Below are 16,379 nucleotides of genomic sequence, written 5' to 3' on the forward strand. Positions count from 1 at the left end.
AGCGGTAGAGAACACACTGAGAAAAGCATACGCTCACTGAACGCTTTGAGAAGGAGCTGCTACAATTCCCTCTACATTAACCACAAAACACAGTCCCCGTATCTGCAGTTTATTTTCTTCAATACCACGCCAGCTGCTGTGACCAACACCATATCAAGCGAAGCTGTTCCAAATCAGAACGGAGCGTGTACATGAGAACCACCTAAACCCGAGAAGTTTCCTGTCCTGCTGGCCTGGGGAGTGGTGGGGGAGTAAATCACCTGGCAGTACCCAATGTTGGGGTTGCGGAACGCGTAGGCAGTCAGGACCCTCCGCAGGGCAGCAATGCCCATTTCGTTCTGGAAGGCCGGGTGTTCGGGCATCGAGCGGTGCAGATCCCTCTCAATCTCCTCGGTGGCCAGGTTACACTTCCCTGTAGACTCCTGCACCAGATCCGAGTAATACCCTGGGTGTGTCACCATTTCATTCAGAGCACCTAACAGGACCAAGTAAGAAGAAGCACAATGAAGGGAGGCGAGTTAAATTACACCCGACTATAACACTTGCTCCGTGAATTTATTTTCCAATACTGGAGATGATAAGGAGGGCCAGATACTCTGGTTGGAGGGAGAAAGAAATGATTGACCTTTAAAAGTAAAAGCAAGAGTTGCATTTATAGATAGTCTTTCACAGTCTCATGATGTCACAAATTACTTTACAATCAATTAATTATTCCCTGTTGTACTAATACAGAGCCCTCCCAAAGGCAGAGCTCCCACTTTAGTGAGCACTTGTCGAACAGAGGCGGTTTCATTGGCTCAGGCATGTCCGCAGGATGGAAGATGGTCGCACACCTAAGGATTTTCTGTACGGTTAGGTAGCGGGAGCCAGATAACCAGTGAGATCCCCCAAAGCTCCACTTCAAGGATGCCTACAAGTGTGACATGAAGGCTCCAAACATCGATAATTGCATTTGGGAGTCACTGGTTGATGACCGAAGAAAGTGGCAATACCTCTTGTGGATTGGTGTGCACCACCACAATGACCAGTGGCTACAGAGGCTTGGCAACAGACGCCAACGCTGGAAACAACAACACAGCACGACCCCTGGTAGCTTCATGTGCGGCACTTGTGGCAGAACCTGCCTCTCAAGGATTAGCCTCTTCAGCCATTAGCAAAGGTGTGCAATATGAAGCCACCCCCATTTGAAATGTATTGTTTGCTGCATATCCATCTTTCAGAGACGGAAGGATCCAATGATGATGACTATTGTAATATTGGAAGCGCGGCAGTTAATCCGCTCACAGTGAGTCCCCGCAAACAGCAATGAGATAAATATTGGCCCAGGACACCAGAGAGGACCCCCATGTTCTTCTTCAAATAGTGGCCGAGAGATTTTTTTTTTTACGTCCACCAGAGAGGGTAGATGGAGTCTGGGATGGGAGTTAAGCATCCCATCTGAAAGATGGCCTCTCCGACGGTGCAGCACTCCCTCAGTACTGCACTGGAGTGTCAGGCTGGATTATGTGCTCAGGTCTCTGGCACTTGAACCCACGACCTTCTGAGTCAGAGGTGAGAGTGCTACCCACTATTAAAGTTATATGAAAGCTGTTCATTGTAATGGGAGGGGAGGTTTCTGGCTATCTGAATCACAACCAATCTATTGTTACAAGGATGGCAAATGACTTTCTGCTGCCCTCTTATTAAAGAACAAGTCAGTTAGAAATTGGGGATTGGGAGCCATTGGATGAATGATTGTGGGGAAAATTTCCAGACATCATCAATTTGGCTAAGGCACACACAGCATGATGGATTCTGGGAGTCAACGGGAGCTTTCAAGACTCAGATTGGTGGATTTTTGTTGGACAAGGGCTTTAAGGATATGGAGCAAAAGTGTCTGATGGCAGAACAGTTACGAGGGGTTGAGTGGCCTCCTTGTACTCCTATGTTCCGGTTAGTTTCATGTCTAATGCAGATTAGACACAAACAGTTAAAGGTCTTCAAAACATTCATGATTAGCCAAAAACTCACAAAAGACATAATCCCAATCCTGTTCCATTCTGATTCCATTCTGTTATGACTTAAAGACTCAACTGTGTATTCAAGCAACCTCGAATTTTCCCCAAATGCAATAGTACCTGAAAACAGCAGCCACAGTTCTCCCCTCAGGGACTCCGGCATCCCCTTCAGCACAAGATCACGGGTCTTTGACGTGCGATACATACACACCCCGCGGCCAAATTCAAAGAAGTGAATGTTCCAGGATTCCTCCTTCATCTTCTCCTTAGCCTTCCCAAAAACAGAAACAATAAGGAGTATCACTAATCCTTCACTCTTCACAGGAGAATTTGCTGGAAAATTTCAGTCTAAGTGCGGAGAAATGGCATGTTCCTTCCAACCACACACCCTCCCCCAGCCACCATCTTGAGATTTTCACCCTCTTTCTTCCCCCCCTCCTTTAAATAAATATACACGCCCTTTAGAGAGAGCATTCCAAATCATGTTTCCACATGTCGCCTCCGATTCTTTGGCCAATTAACTTTAATCTGTGTCCTCTTGTTCACAGAATTGTTACAGTGCAGGAGGCGGCCATATGGCCCACGGTGTCCACACCGCTCTCCGAATGAGCAATTCACCTGGTGTCATTCTCCTGCCTTCTCCTATAACCCTGCAGATCGTTTCTTTTCAAGTAATCATCTAATTCCCTTTTGAATGCCTCAATTAAACCTGCCTCCGCCACACTCTCAGGCAGTGCATTCTAGACCCTAACCACACACTGAAGAAGTCTTTTCTCATGTCGCCTTTGCTTCTTTTGCCAACTGTTACTGACCCTTTTGCCACTGGAGACAGTTTCTCCTTTCACTTTTCATTATTTTGAACACCTCTGTCAAATCTACCCTTAACCTCCTCTGTTCCAAAGAGAACAACTCCAGTTTATCTCCACCTACCTGAAGCCCCTCATCCCTGGTACCAACTTTGGAACATAGGAACTGCTAACAGTCCATCTATTTTGACTTCTACCATCTTGGTAATCATATGATACAACGATAATAAGAGTCGCTGGCTAATCATTAGCAACCAATCTCTATCAATTAGTTTACAATAGACCCAAACATGAGGTGAGAAAAACCCTCTGTGGTGGAGAGCTTTGGGAACTATTCAGTCCAAAGTCACATGTTCCTCCAAACCATTGACCTCACGTCATGTCTCATATTATTTATATACTGTATCCCAAAATAATTCCTGAAAGAAATCCATCTAAGTTACATGTGAATGAATCAATACAATCCACTTTCACTATCTCCCAAGGGAGCCTGGTCCATGGAATGCCCACCTGCTCACTGAAATATCGTTTCCGCACTTTAGTTATGAATTTATCCCCTTCAAGCTCAGGCCATTCTAGACAAGGTGAAACAGCTGCTCATGGTCAACATTATCTACACCCTATAAAAATAATTATATCTTATTTTACATAACATTAACTGCACAGAGACCAGTCATTCACCCCAACAGGTCCATGCTGGTGTATATACTCTATCTCCCCCAGCAGCATTTCCTTTTACCCTCATGTATTTACATAGCTTCCACTTAAATGCACCTATGCTATTTGCTTCAATCACTCCCTTATGAGTTCCACTGCTCTGAGTAAAGAAGTTTCTCCTGAATACTCTGTTGGATTTACTATCTTATGTTTGTGACCCCTAGTTCTTGTCTCTCTGCAAGAGGGAACACATTTTCTACATCTACCCTATCAAACCCAAACACAATCATTCAAATCCTTGATTTGGTTGTCCCTCAATCTTCTCTTCTCTAAAAAAAAGCCTCAGTCTGTTCAATCCTGCCCGATAGATTACCAGAACAGAGATTATATCCAATAAATCCTTTCTGTACCCTTTCCCGTGCCTCTATATCCTTTTATAATATGGAGACCAGACTGTTCACAGTACTCTTAAGTGTTGACTGACCAAGGTTCAATACAAATTTGACATCAACTTCACATAACTTCTCTGCTTTTCAATTCTATCGCTCTAGAAATAAACCCACTGCTTCAATTGTTTTCCTTTAATGGCCTTATTAATCCACACCATATTATTCTTCATCTCCAATTCAGATGCAGCAGAGGAATGGGCTGTTCCAGCATCAACTGGACATTCTGAATTTGTCGTACCATCTTCGAGCTGAGTTCCTCTAGTGGCTCTTTTCGGAAGATGGTCATCAGCGCATGTGTGGCAGTGGGGGCGGCTTCGGTGTTGTCCAAGATGACCCCTGGACTTGGGGTAGAGGGGCCGGGTGAGGACACTTCACACTGTTCCAGGAAAACCTGGAAAACAAAAACCCACAAAAAGCTCACCAGAAACCCCAAGTAACTGTCTCATCACCTCTGAGTTTATGGTTAGCACAGATTTCTTGTTCCCTCAAAGTTCTCTTCCCTTTAACTGGGCATAAATTGCATCAGTTAAATAAATTGCAAGTGTTACTGTACGGTCCAGCTGTCAGTAATTCACACTGAATATGTAACTCAAACCCCAGAGCATTGCAGCCACTTAGAGCAGTTTTCCAAGGTCATGCATCGTTGTCTCTGAGCCAGGGATAGAAGGAAGAAATAAGAAAGACATAGAAAAATGTTGATAGACACAGCAGATAATTTACACCCTGCCAGGTCCCACAGCTGACATTAAAATAGGTCACCAATCTGAAACGTTAACTCTGTTTCTCTCTTCGCAGATGCTGCCAGATCTGTTGAATATTTTCAGCATTTTCTGATTTTAGTTATGATTAATAATTTATTTCAATAATTTACTTTGAGGGATTAAACACTGTCTGAGAGCACTGGAGGAGATCTCCCTTCCTCTTCTTCAAAACAGAGGATGTGGGATGTTTCTCTTCAGTTTGCTTTGAGTGGACCGTCTACAAAAGTCTGCTTTTAAAATACAAGTTCGATCCTTCTGCCTCACCTTCCTCAACCTGTTTTTTGAAGTTTCTGATGAATTTTCATCAGCAATAGTACTTGAACAAATAAAGGCCAGTCTTGGTTAAAGAACGACACTGATGGATACTTAGTAGAAGCTGCCTGAGGAATGGTGCATGGCACTGGGGGAGGGCAGAACAGAGAAAGGGAAATAAACAACAATTTTTTTTTAAGATAGCAGATCTAACATAGTAAAGGAGCGATTATCGAACAAAATTTGATACTGAGCCACATCAAAAGGCATTAGGGCAGATGGCCAAAAGCTTGATGAAAGAGGTAGATTTTAAGGGGGGGGATCTTAAAGAAGGAGAGAGTTGGCAAGGTTGAGAGAGGGAATTCCAGAACTTCAGGCCAGACATCAAAAGTGAAGTGATTTAAATCAGAGACATGCAAGCAGATGGAATTGGAGGAGCACGGAGATCTTGCAAGCTTGTAGGGCAAGAAGAAGTTATAGAGATAGGAGGCGAGCCCATGAAGGGATTTGAAAACTAAGAACAGTAAAACTAAGATAAGAGTAGTAAATAACAGAGATTCTGAGTTACCTCATTCTCTGTGCTTCTGGGGTTTCGTAGCTCTTCCTTGCTGTGATGTCTCCTGGACGGTGTCCGCTGGAGAAAGTCCGAGATTCTCTGCACCAAGAAATCCCTGTCCTTTAAGTTAGCAAAAAGGAAAGTCATTTTGTTCTTGGTACTGATCGACAGAGGGCTGGGTAGCACACTGGAGCTATCTGCCTTCTCCACAATAGTCACCTAATAGGATACAGAAACTGATAAATTATCTCATACTCGTTACAAGGTCGAGACTTGGACATATTACACCCCAGGTTATCCTTTCCCATAGACCTTTTAATTCACACAATATTTTATCCTAACAAACTGCACCAAAATCACAAAAACATCTAACAGCTTACCCCTCAGCTCCCTCTTTTCTGGAGAAAAGTGTACTAGCCTGTTCTACTTTCCTAAAGGTGTTCTGATATCATCCTTATAAATCTTTTATACCATCTCCAGTGGCTCTGAATCTGTTTTACAACATGGAGACCAGAATTGTGCACATATTCTAAGAATGCTGTAATGAAGATTTTATACAAGTTCAAAATCGATCCCTCTAGAAATGAACCCAGGTGCTGTCTGATTTTTTTTTAAAACACAGCTGAAAAACAGAGTCAGCCAGAAGGAAAAAACCTTCTAAAGAGATGATTGAAAATTGAAATATTAGGAAAATACGTTGCTACTTTTCATGATTTGCATATTTGTGCTCCCAGGTTCTTCTGTTCCTCTTCCGCCATTTAGACTATTGTCCCAACCATCTGGGATTTCCTTATTCTTCCTACCAAAACACACTATCTCACACTTATCTATATTGAAATTCATTTGCCATTTGTTTCAGAAAATAATACAAGAATCAGACAACAAAGCCTGTACTTGAAGATTATACCACAGGTCCTCATAATTTACCTCTGGGAACTGCTCAAGTGTTCAATGCTCAAGTCCAAAAAAAAAATATCAGTGCTGGGTCACCCAGAGAGCAAGTGCCAATCTCACCTCACGCAGCGGTATAATTAGATTGCAGACTTCCTCCTCTTTACTAGCAAAGCAGATGTAATTATTGGAGACAAACATCTGTCCCACGATGTGCATTTTATTGAAGGGGGTCCAGAGAGTGCACTCCGTGTGCCCATCCAATTTCTCATCCTTTGGGAGCTGGAACGTGGATCTGTAACGCTCACTTTTGGCCCGAGCATCCAAGTCCCTGCAAGTGAAGGACAGAGTCGGTGAGAAGGAAAAAAACCTTCTAAAGAGGTGATTGATGATTGAAAGGAATAGAAAAATGGCAATTTGGACAAGTTGTTCACCAATTTAAATTAAAGTCCAACAACTTGAGACTTTCTTCAGTTCCAATGACCAAACCAAGTAAATACTCCCCAAGTCTACGCTAAGTCTCCCCAACTGCCTACACATGACCACTAAGAAAGAGAGAATGTGCATTTCTGTAGCACCTTTCATAGGAAACGCAGCATCCAACTTGAGCACATTAAACTCCCACAAACAGCAATGTGATAAATGACCAAATTAAGATTTATTTTATTTTAGTGATGTTGGTTGAGGGATAAATTTTGGCCCTGGAGGATTTACCTGCTCTTGTTCTAAACAGTGGGGTTTTTTTACATCCACCTGAAAGTGTAGTTGGGACATCAGTTTAATGTCTCATCTGAAAGGCAACACAGTACAGTGCTCCCCCTGAGAGTGTCAGCCTGGATTATGGGTTCAATGCTCTGGACTGGAGCGTGAACCCACAGGAAGTCATTTTAGAATGGCCTGGCTCCAATTTTAAGCTTCTCCTCAATTTCCCCACAAAAGGAATTAGTTTCTCTGTGTTACCATTCAGCCATGACTGATACCCACTCTACTACTCAGAAGTGCAATGGCAATAGCATCAGCATCATAAGAACATCACCAACTCCAAGTTACACACCATTCCAACTTGGACATATCTCACTGCCCAGTCTCCAACACTGGGTTAATATTCTCAAACTCCCTAGAAACATTTTCATTACAAGAACTGTGGTGACTCAATGAAAAGTCCCACCACCTTCTCCCAGCCTCTCAGGACGTGCATTAAATGCAGTCGGAGAACAAACAGTGAAAGAAAGAAAGACCAATTGAAGGTGGCATGAAAAATTGAAGAAGCTATCAAATAATCATTAGGCATCCTAGGCTTTATAAATAAATAAAGGCACAGAATACAAAAGCAAGGAAGTTATGTTTAACCTTAATAAAACAATGCTTAGTTGGTGTGTTCAATTCTGGGTTCCACATTTTAGGAAGAATGTCAAGGTTTTGGAGAGAGTGGAGAAGAGTTTTACTAGAACACACAGGAGATGAGGGACTCACAACAAATGACGCACATGTGGTTATGGCCACATCTGGAGTACTGTGTACTGTTCTAGGCACTACACCTTAGAAAAGGATATACTGATCTCAGAACGGATGCAGCGCAGATTCACCAGAATATTACCAGGGCTCCAAGGCTTAGTTTATGAGGAGATATTACATAAACTAGACTTGTAGTCCCTGGAATATAGGAAGTTTAAGGAGTGATTTGATTGCAGTTTTAGGAATTTGAAAGGAATTGACAGGATAGAGAGAGAGAGAGATTTTTTTTTCCAATGGTGGGAGGAGTCTTGGACAAGGGGATCTAGGGTGCTCAAGAGAGAAGTTATGAAACACATCTTCAGGCACAGGGCGGTTGAAGCATAGAACTCTCACCCAAAAAATAGATACTAGCTCAACTAATAAGTTTAAATCTGAGATCAATAGTACACCTGGCTAGCAAAAATTTAAGGGACATGGCGTGAAGGCAGGTGGATGGAGTTGATTATAGGTTAGCATAATCTGATTGAATGGCAGAATAAGCTCGATGGGCTGAATGGCCTCCTCTGTTTCCTATGTGATGAAAGATAGGAGAAAATTGCATGCAGAGAAGGAATGAAATAGTAACTAAAAGAATTGGGAGACAGAGACACAGAAGATGAGATCTGAGGGCCAGCAACCATTTAAACAAAATGTCACATCACTGGAACATGCTAAAATACTTTGAATACAAAGGATTATTTTGGAGGGCAGTTACCACTGTTCTTTCAGCAAATGCGTCAAACATTTTGCAAACAGGTCCCCACACAGCACTGAAATGAACGATCAGTTAAACTGTTTTTCCGTAGTCGGTGAATGCGGGAGGAAGGTTAGCCTCAGGACACCGGTGAGAACTCTCCTTACTGCCTCCTATAAGCCTGCTCATTCTCTGATACTAAGATCTGACAGTCACAGCCTCATTCTGCTAGCAGTCGGGCAGAGGTACTAACCTCAGAGCTGTCAACCACAGCTCAGATGAGACTAAAATAGCCATTCCATTACTACCAGAGACAGACAGGTGAGAAACGTCACCATTTCTGTCATGAGCACCCAGCTGAAAGCTGTGATCACAAAAACCACATCAAGAGGACTAAGAGGAAAGAGAGCAGCACCACAACAAACCGTTTAAGCGCGGAGACATTTTTGAGTGACTTCTTGAGCTTGGGCAGACACTTGTCTTCGGAGAAGCCCTCGTTGTCCAGCAGTTGCCGCATGGCTATGTTGGCCAGTTGCTCCATCAGCTTGAAGGTCTCGTTGATGTTGAGGAACATGGACAGGTAGTGTTCCCGGTCTCTGGTGCTCACCTTGATGCATTCAGGGAAGAGAAGGGTAGCGTTCTTTTCCAGCTGGGTCACGTCAACCCATCGAATTACCAGCTTCACTGGAACAAGAGGAGCAGATTCATTCATCTTCCATTAGTTGGATGATACCTCACCCAGCTCCCAATCTTCACCACTGTACAACCTTGCAAAGACGTAACCAAAAAAGGAGAGAATGGAGTCTGCAATATGTCCTATTGATGCTCAAATATAAAAGAAAAAAACTTCTAGATGTTATGGTTAAACATCGACCCTATTATTCTAATGCTTTCCTGGCTGGCCTCTTGCATCATCCATAAATTTGATCTCATCCAAAATTTTCCTACCCGTATCTTAACTCACACCAAGTCCCATTCGCCCATTATCCCTGGGCTTGCTAACCTACATTGGCTTCCAGTCCAGCAACACCTCAATTTTAAAATTCTCACTCTTGCTTTCAAATCCATCCATTGTTTCACCCATCGCTATCACTGTAATCTCCTTCAGCCCTCTGCACTCCTCAAACTCTGGCCCTTTGACCATCTCAATTTTAATTGCTCCACCAATGATGGCCATGATTTCAGCTGCCTGGATCCTCAGCTCTGGAATTTCCTCTTTCACCTCTCTCTCTCCTCTTTTAAGACATTGCTTAAATAGATTTTACTTTGACCAAGCTTTTGCTCATTTGTAATGATGCCTCCTTTTTTGTTCTGTGTCAGCTTATGTCTGATTATCGCTCCCGTGAAGTCCCTTAGGACATTAAAGGCACTAGATAAATGCAAGCTGTTGTCCTTGAAACACAATAAACCAGGACATATAGGTGAAATAAAACGTCCATACATTTGGTAATTGATTTAACATGTTAATGGATTCAAGGGTTCAGAAACAGGAGTAGACCATATTCCCAATTCAATATCATAGTTCACCTTCTACCTCAACTACACCTTCTGAACCATTCCCATAGATTTATTAGTAACTATCTTATTTTTATGGCTCCTAGTTTGATGTCCCCACACCAGTGAAAATGAGTAAACTTTCATTCTAGTAAACCCTTCTTGCATCTTTTCCACTGTCTCTATAACATAGAAACCAGAACTGTTCACAGTAACTCCAAGTGACCTAACCAAGGTTCAATATGAGTCTAGCATAACTTCTCTGTTTTTCAATTCTATCCCTCTGGAAGTGAGCCCAATGTTTGGTACTATGACTTTGTTAACCTGCTTCACACAGTCACCCTGAGTGAAGTGATGTTTTAGGGGATTTCTCACCTTCCTTTCCTAGTAGGAAGGAGTAGAAGCAGAGGTGATTGACACTGAGATAAACCCAGCCTTGGCGAGGGACTCTGCCCTTCCAGTAACTGCACGAGTAGTAATTCACCAACTTCTCCACTTCTGGCATTCCAAACAATTTCCTCATTTTTAATTCCGCCTCCTTGAACTTTCCGGAATCCTCGTCCTCCTTCACCTCTTTATTTTTGTTTTCCTCAGCGAGGATACCCTGCAATTAGTTTAAAAGATTAAGGGGTCAAGGTCAATTGAAAATTTCCTAAATGAGATGATTTAATTTAGTTGGATAAGGACACTAAAAGTGGATATATGAATTTAAGGGACATCTTTACTATGTTAAAAGTGCTGTGTATATGCAAGTTGTTGCTGAATTCGCAAAGTAAACAGGAGATAGTCCACATCAACTCAGCTGCATTATTTAAAATCATACCTGTAGTAGTTCTGAGCGCAAAGAGAATTTCATCAGCATGTCGTTGGAATCCCAGATACCTCACGGGGCAGCCCATTTCTCTAGTGAGCCACAGGTGTGGTTCACCAAAGTGCCAGTCGGTGACCAAGTTTTACACTCCTCGCTGTTAATCATTTCACCACTAACCTGAACTTTCCCCTTGACAAAGGTCGTCACATCCTCTTCATTCTCAAATACTGACAGCGTCTGTAGGAGATTGAGCTCCAGCCATTCCCAATGTCCAGTGATCTCCTTCCTGGAGGTACCTAAACCATTGGGCAGCATACACAAGGAAACACCCAAATCACTCCTATTGATTGATAAACAAACACTAAACCAAAAAGAACCAGAGATGACAAGAGGAGAGTTTTTTTTTAATATAAGCAGAGCGAGTTGTTATGATCGGAAATGTTCTGCCTCAAAGGGTGGTGGAAGCAATGTCGGGGGGGAGATGGTGGCACAGTGATAATGTCACTGGCCTAGAAATCCAGGGGTCCAGGCTAATGTTTTGGGAACAAGGTTCAAATCCCATTATGACAGCTGGTGGGATTTAAGTTCGATTAATAAATCTGGATAAAAATGACCATCAGTCACAATAACAGTAAACATGATGACTGTCATACAAACCCATCTGGTTCACTGATGCCCTTTTAGGGAGGGAAATCTGCCATCCTTACTTGGTCTGGCCTACATCTGACTCCAGTTGCACAGCGATGTGTTTGACTCTTAACTGCCCTCTAAAGTGGCCTAGCAAGGCCACTCAGTTCAAGGGCAATTAGGGATGGACAACAAATGCTGGCCTTGCCATTGGCGCCCACATCCCATGAAGGAAAAACTTTCAAAAGGGAATTGGATAAATACTTAAAGGGGAAAATTTTGTCGGGCTAAGGGAAAAGAGCAGGGGCTCTGGGACTGATTGAATACCTTTTTCAAAGAGCTGGCACAGGGAGGGTGGGCCAAATGGCTTCCACCTATTTAGTGCAATTCTATAATTGAGGAAGGTGGCGACAGCGGGTGGGTGGGGAGCCTGAATGCCAATAGCATCACTGAACTGAAATTTCTGCAGGGATACATAACTGGAAGTATCCATTCCAGCAAGCATTCCGCCAGAGTAATGGTGGGAGATGCAGGATCAACTCTGCACAAGTTCTGCTCTACTGCGCTCGTCACAAAGAGAAATGGGCCATTGAAATGGACAAAGCAAATGAGTTCAAGGATCAACTCGACGCAGGCAGAATTATACAGCACAGAAGGAGGCCATTCGACCCATCATGCCTGCATCAGCTCTGTGAAAGAGAGATCCAGTCAGTCCCACTCCCCTCTGTTCCTTCCCCATAGCCTGAAAATGTTACCCAATTCCTGTTTGAAAGTTAAGACTGAATCAGCTTCCACTGCCCTTTCAGGTAGTACAATTTGTAGCCTAAAAATTCTTCTCACCTGGTTATTTTGCCAATTGTCTTAAATTTTTGTCCTCTTGTTACTGACTGGAAACTGTTTCACCCTATTTACTCTACCAAAACCCCTCATGATTTTGAACATCTTACTATGATGCAGTTACTGACCACTGAATACACTCAAAAAGTAAATAGGACCTTGTTAAACTCTAAACTACAAAGTCTTGGACAGTTTAAAATTCTACCTTTGCTGATGGCATGCCAGAAAATCCCTGATCTTTATAGATGGAATTCATTTTAGATTAAAGTCATTTCACTGCTAATCTGCATCTTTCTTCTGAGGACTATGTGTGCTGTAAATAGAAGGAAGAAATTTCCACAGGAATAGGAGAAGGCCATTCAGCCCTTTGAGCCTGTTCCATCATTCATGGCCAATTTGTATTCCAGCCTCACCGACCTGGCTTTGCTCCATATCCTTCAACACTGATACCCACCAAATATCTATCAATGTCAGCTTTGAAATTTGCCATTGAGCCCTCTCCCCCTTTAGTTTACTGGTAAAGAAAGTTCCGGATTTTGACAATTTTTTGTGTGAGGAAGTGCTTCCTTCACTTCCCTCACCACTGAATGGCCTGGTTCTAATTTTAAAGTTATACCCTCTTGTGTTGTAGACCTTAGAGAGACAGTGGCATGGTGGCAATATCACTGGGCTAGTAATCAGGAGGTCCAGGCTAATGCTCTGGGGACACGGGTTCAAATCTCACCACAGTAGCTAGTGGAATTTAAATTCAATTAATAAATCTCAAATTAGTAATCATGAAACTATCATTGATTGTTCTAAGAACCCTTCTGATTAATTATTGTCCTTCAAAGACTCTTACCCCAGTGACTCCAGACCCACAGCAATGTGGTTGACTCTTAATTGCCCTCTGCAAAATCCTAGCAACTCAGTTCAGAGGCCATTAGGTATGGGCCTTGCCTGCAATGCCCACATCCTATGAAAGAATAATGGCTCTCCCAACAGAAGGGAGGGGGTGGCACAGTGGTATCGTCCCTGGGCGAGTATTCCAGAGACCCAAGGTAACCCTCCGGGGACCCAGGTTGGCTCTTAAGTGCCATGGGCAGTGATGCCCAGATCCCATGAACGAAAAAAGCTACCTTATCCTTGAAACATCCTTAATCCGTACTCAAGGAAATGGGCAGATCACATTAATGCCGATGTATAAGATGCAGGGACTGCACAAAATTCACTTTAGCTTTCAGATAATGCAGAGCTATATCCTTTTCTTTATTTTAGTCACTGGGATACACCAAGTCTGGATAGGGTCTCTGCTCACACTTGATGCTTACCACACGCAATGTTCCAGTACACTTGGGAGTCCTGGGTCTGATGGAGGATCCTATAGGGGGCGACTCGCGCACTCGAGTCCAGAACAACATCGAGGGTCCCCACCAGCAGCCCTGCCATAGAGAGAAATCAGCGGTAAATAACGTAAGAGAAAAGGTGGGGCAATAATCTCAAACAGTCAAATGCCAGTTTTAAACAACTCCCCTTAACAACAAAATTACGAGCAGGATCTGAGATTGTTCTGGATATCAATCCCAGTAGTTGTGGACCACAAAACAGTCACATAACATAACCAATCAAACTGTAATAAATGTCGGCCTTGCCAATGACACCCACAATCATAAAATGGCTATGAGTTCAAATCCACTCCAGAGACTAAAGCACGAAATCTAAGGTGACACACCACGTGGAGCACCGAGGGAGCATTGCGCTGTCGGAGGGCCGGCACCGAGGGAGCGGCGCGCTGACGGAGGGTTGGCACCGAGGCAGCGCCGCGCTGTCGGAGGGCCGGCACCGAGGGAGCGCCGCGCTGTCGGAGGGCTGGCACCGAGGGAGCGCCGCGCTGTCGGAGGGCCGGCACCGAGGGAGCGCCGCGCTGTCGGAGGGCCGGCACCGAGGGAGCGCCGCGCTGTCGGAGGGCCGGCACCGAGGGAGCGCCGTGCTGTCGGAGGGCCGGCACCGAGGGAGCGCCGCGCTGTCGGACCGCCAGTATTAAAGGAATGCTATACTTTCAGAGGACCCATTCTGTTGTAGCATGGCACTGTGGGAACTGTCATCTTCCTGATCAGACGTTAAACCGAAGCTCCTTCTCCCGTCAGGTGAGTGTAAAAGATCCCAAGGCATTCCTTTTAAGAATGAGCAGGGGAGTTCTGTCAATGTACAGGGTCAACATTTAACTCTCAGCCAAAATCACTAAAAAAAAGTACTCTCATTTAGCTCTTTGCTGTTTGTAGAATCTTGCTGTGTGCCAACTGGCTGACACATTTCCCTACAACAGTGGCTACATTTCAAAATACATCATTGGCTGTAAATCTCTTTGGGATGTCCTGAGGTCATGAAAGGTGCTGTATAAATAATAGAATAATAAAGCACAGAAGGTCATCATTCAGCCCATCGAGCCCAAAGTGCAATCCAGTTGGTCCCACTCCCTGCTCGTGCCCCATACCCCTGCAAATTTTTCTCCCTCAAGTATTTATCCAACTCCCTTTTGAAAGCTGCTATTGAACCTGTATCCAGTCAGATCATTCAAAATCCTAACCACTCATGGCATCAAAAAGACTCGCCTCATGACACCTCTGGTTCTTCTGGCAATCACATTAAATCTGAGCCCTCTGGTTATTGACCCTTCAGTCATTGGAAACAGTTTCTCTTAATCTCTATTTATCAAAGCCTCTTTTTTTAAAGATTTCCCTTCCCTTCTGAGGTTAATGTTTCGATGGTGTCAGCATTCAGTTCTTTTATCATCTGGATGTATTTTTATTCCAGCCGTGTGCAAAACGCTAGTGCGAAGTTGCCAACAGTGAGGGCTCTTAAAATCTGAATATGACATCCCAAGGGGCTAACTGAGTGGCACAGGAGTAAGCCAGGTGGCACAGGAAGATCCTATATTTGATCCATTTGCTCAATTGGTTGACTACAGCGAGAACAGTGTTGGGGTTTTACAATTGGCGTTAGCATCTTGGGACAAAGAGGGCACGTATCACTGATGCAGATTGCTGTCCAGGATCCTAGCTCTGATTGCCCCGTCTCTCTACTTTCCTAGTTTTTTTCAATTCGCTCTCTCTCTTGCTGTGATTCTCTCTCTCTTACTTCTTCTTTCATCCGTTTTTTTGTCTTCATTTCTATCTCAATCATTTTAGTCTAAATTTTTATCCACAGGATTTACTGATGTTGCTGGAACACCCACATTAGAGTCTATTTCTGCTGCAGCATCCTCCAGCATCATCGCCTGAATACATCGAATGTTCATCTATAAACACATTAATGTAGATTTTCCTTCTTCTCATAGGGATATAGGAATTACTGGGTGAATTTCTACCATCCTGGTAATCCCATGTCACAATGATAATGGAGTTGTTGACTAACCACAACAATTAATCTACAACAGACCCAGACATGTGGTCGATGTGGTGGTGGAAAGCTTTGGGAACTACAGGTCCAATTCACCTATTCCTCCCAAGCACCTTACACTCACTACACATTAGGCTGGATTTTACGCTCCCCCACTGGCGGGTTTGAAGGTGGGATTGGGAGGAGGTAAAGTCCAGCGTGTGGCCTTCCCGCCATCTACCTGCCCGCCCCTGACCTATCCACAGCTCTCTGGGAAAGAGAACTCCAAACATTATCGGCCCTCTGAGAGAAGAAATTCCTCCTCATCTCTGTCCTAAATGGGAGACCCCTTATTCTGAAACTGTGCCCCCTAGTTCTAGATTCCCCCACAAGGAGAAACATCCTCTCAGCATCTACCCTGTCAAGCTCTCTCAGAATCTTATATGTTTCAATAACATCATCTCTCATTCTTCTAAACCTAGGCCCGACACGCTCAACCTTTCCTCATAAGAAAAACCCCTCATTCCCAGGAGTCAGTTTAATGAACCCGCTCTGAACTGCTTCCAATGCAATGTGTCCCTCCTTAACTAAGGTGGCCAAAACTGCACACAGTACTCTAGGTGTGATCTCACCAATGTCCTGTAGCAAATTGTAGCAAGACTTTCCTACTTTAATACTCCATCCAGCTTGCAATAA

The 16,379-nt window shown here is 43.7% G+C and overlaps 1 protein-coding gene across 3 annotated transcripts in view; it reads right to left on the minus strand.

Moving 5' to 3' along the window:
* The window catches only part of LOC121280822 (TBC1 domain family member 9B-like), a 67,904-nt gene that overhangs the window by 45,620 nt on the left and 5,905 nt on the right, over nt 1-16,379 (minus strand). For 2 of the 3 annotated variants that reach the window (XM_041193088.1, XM_041193087.1), the window contains exons 2-10: nt 13,637-13,747; nt 11,040-11,158; nt 10,427-10,655; nt 8,983-9,241; nt 6,493-6,700; nt 5,491-5,697; nt 4,148-4,300; nt 2,118-2,268; nt 261-475 (exon numbers count right to left, since the gene is read on the minus strand). In XM_041193088.1, the coding sequence (XP_041049022.1) occupies nt 261-475; nt 2,118-2,268; nt 4,148-4,300; nt 5,491-5,697; nt 6,493-6,700; nt 8,983-9,241; nt 10,427-10,655; nt 11,040-11,158; nt 13,637-13,747 (1,652 nt within the window). Of the gene's footprint in view, nt 1-260; nt 476-2,117; nt 2,269-4,147; nt 4,301-5,490; nt 5,698-6,492; nt 6,701-8,982; nt 9,325-10,426; nt 10,656-11,039; nt 11,159-13,636; nt 13,748-16,379 lie in introns of those variants that run through there. The other variant, XM_041193089.1, reaches the window with a different exon arrangement.

This window comes from Carcharodon carcharias, chromosome 8 (assembly GCF_017639515.1).
Source record: "Carcharodon carcharias isolate sCarCar2 chromosome 8, sCarCar2.pri, whole genome shotgun sequence".
NCBI classification, from domain to species: Eukaryota; Metazoa; Chordata; class Chondrichthyes; order Lamniformes; family Lamnidae; genus Carcharodon; species Carcharodon carcharias.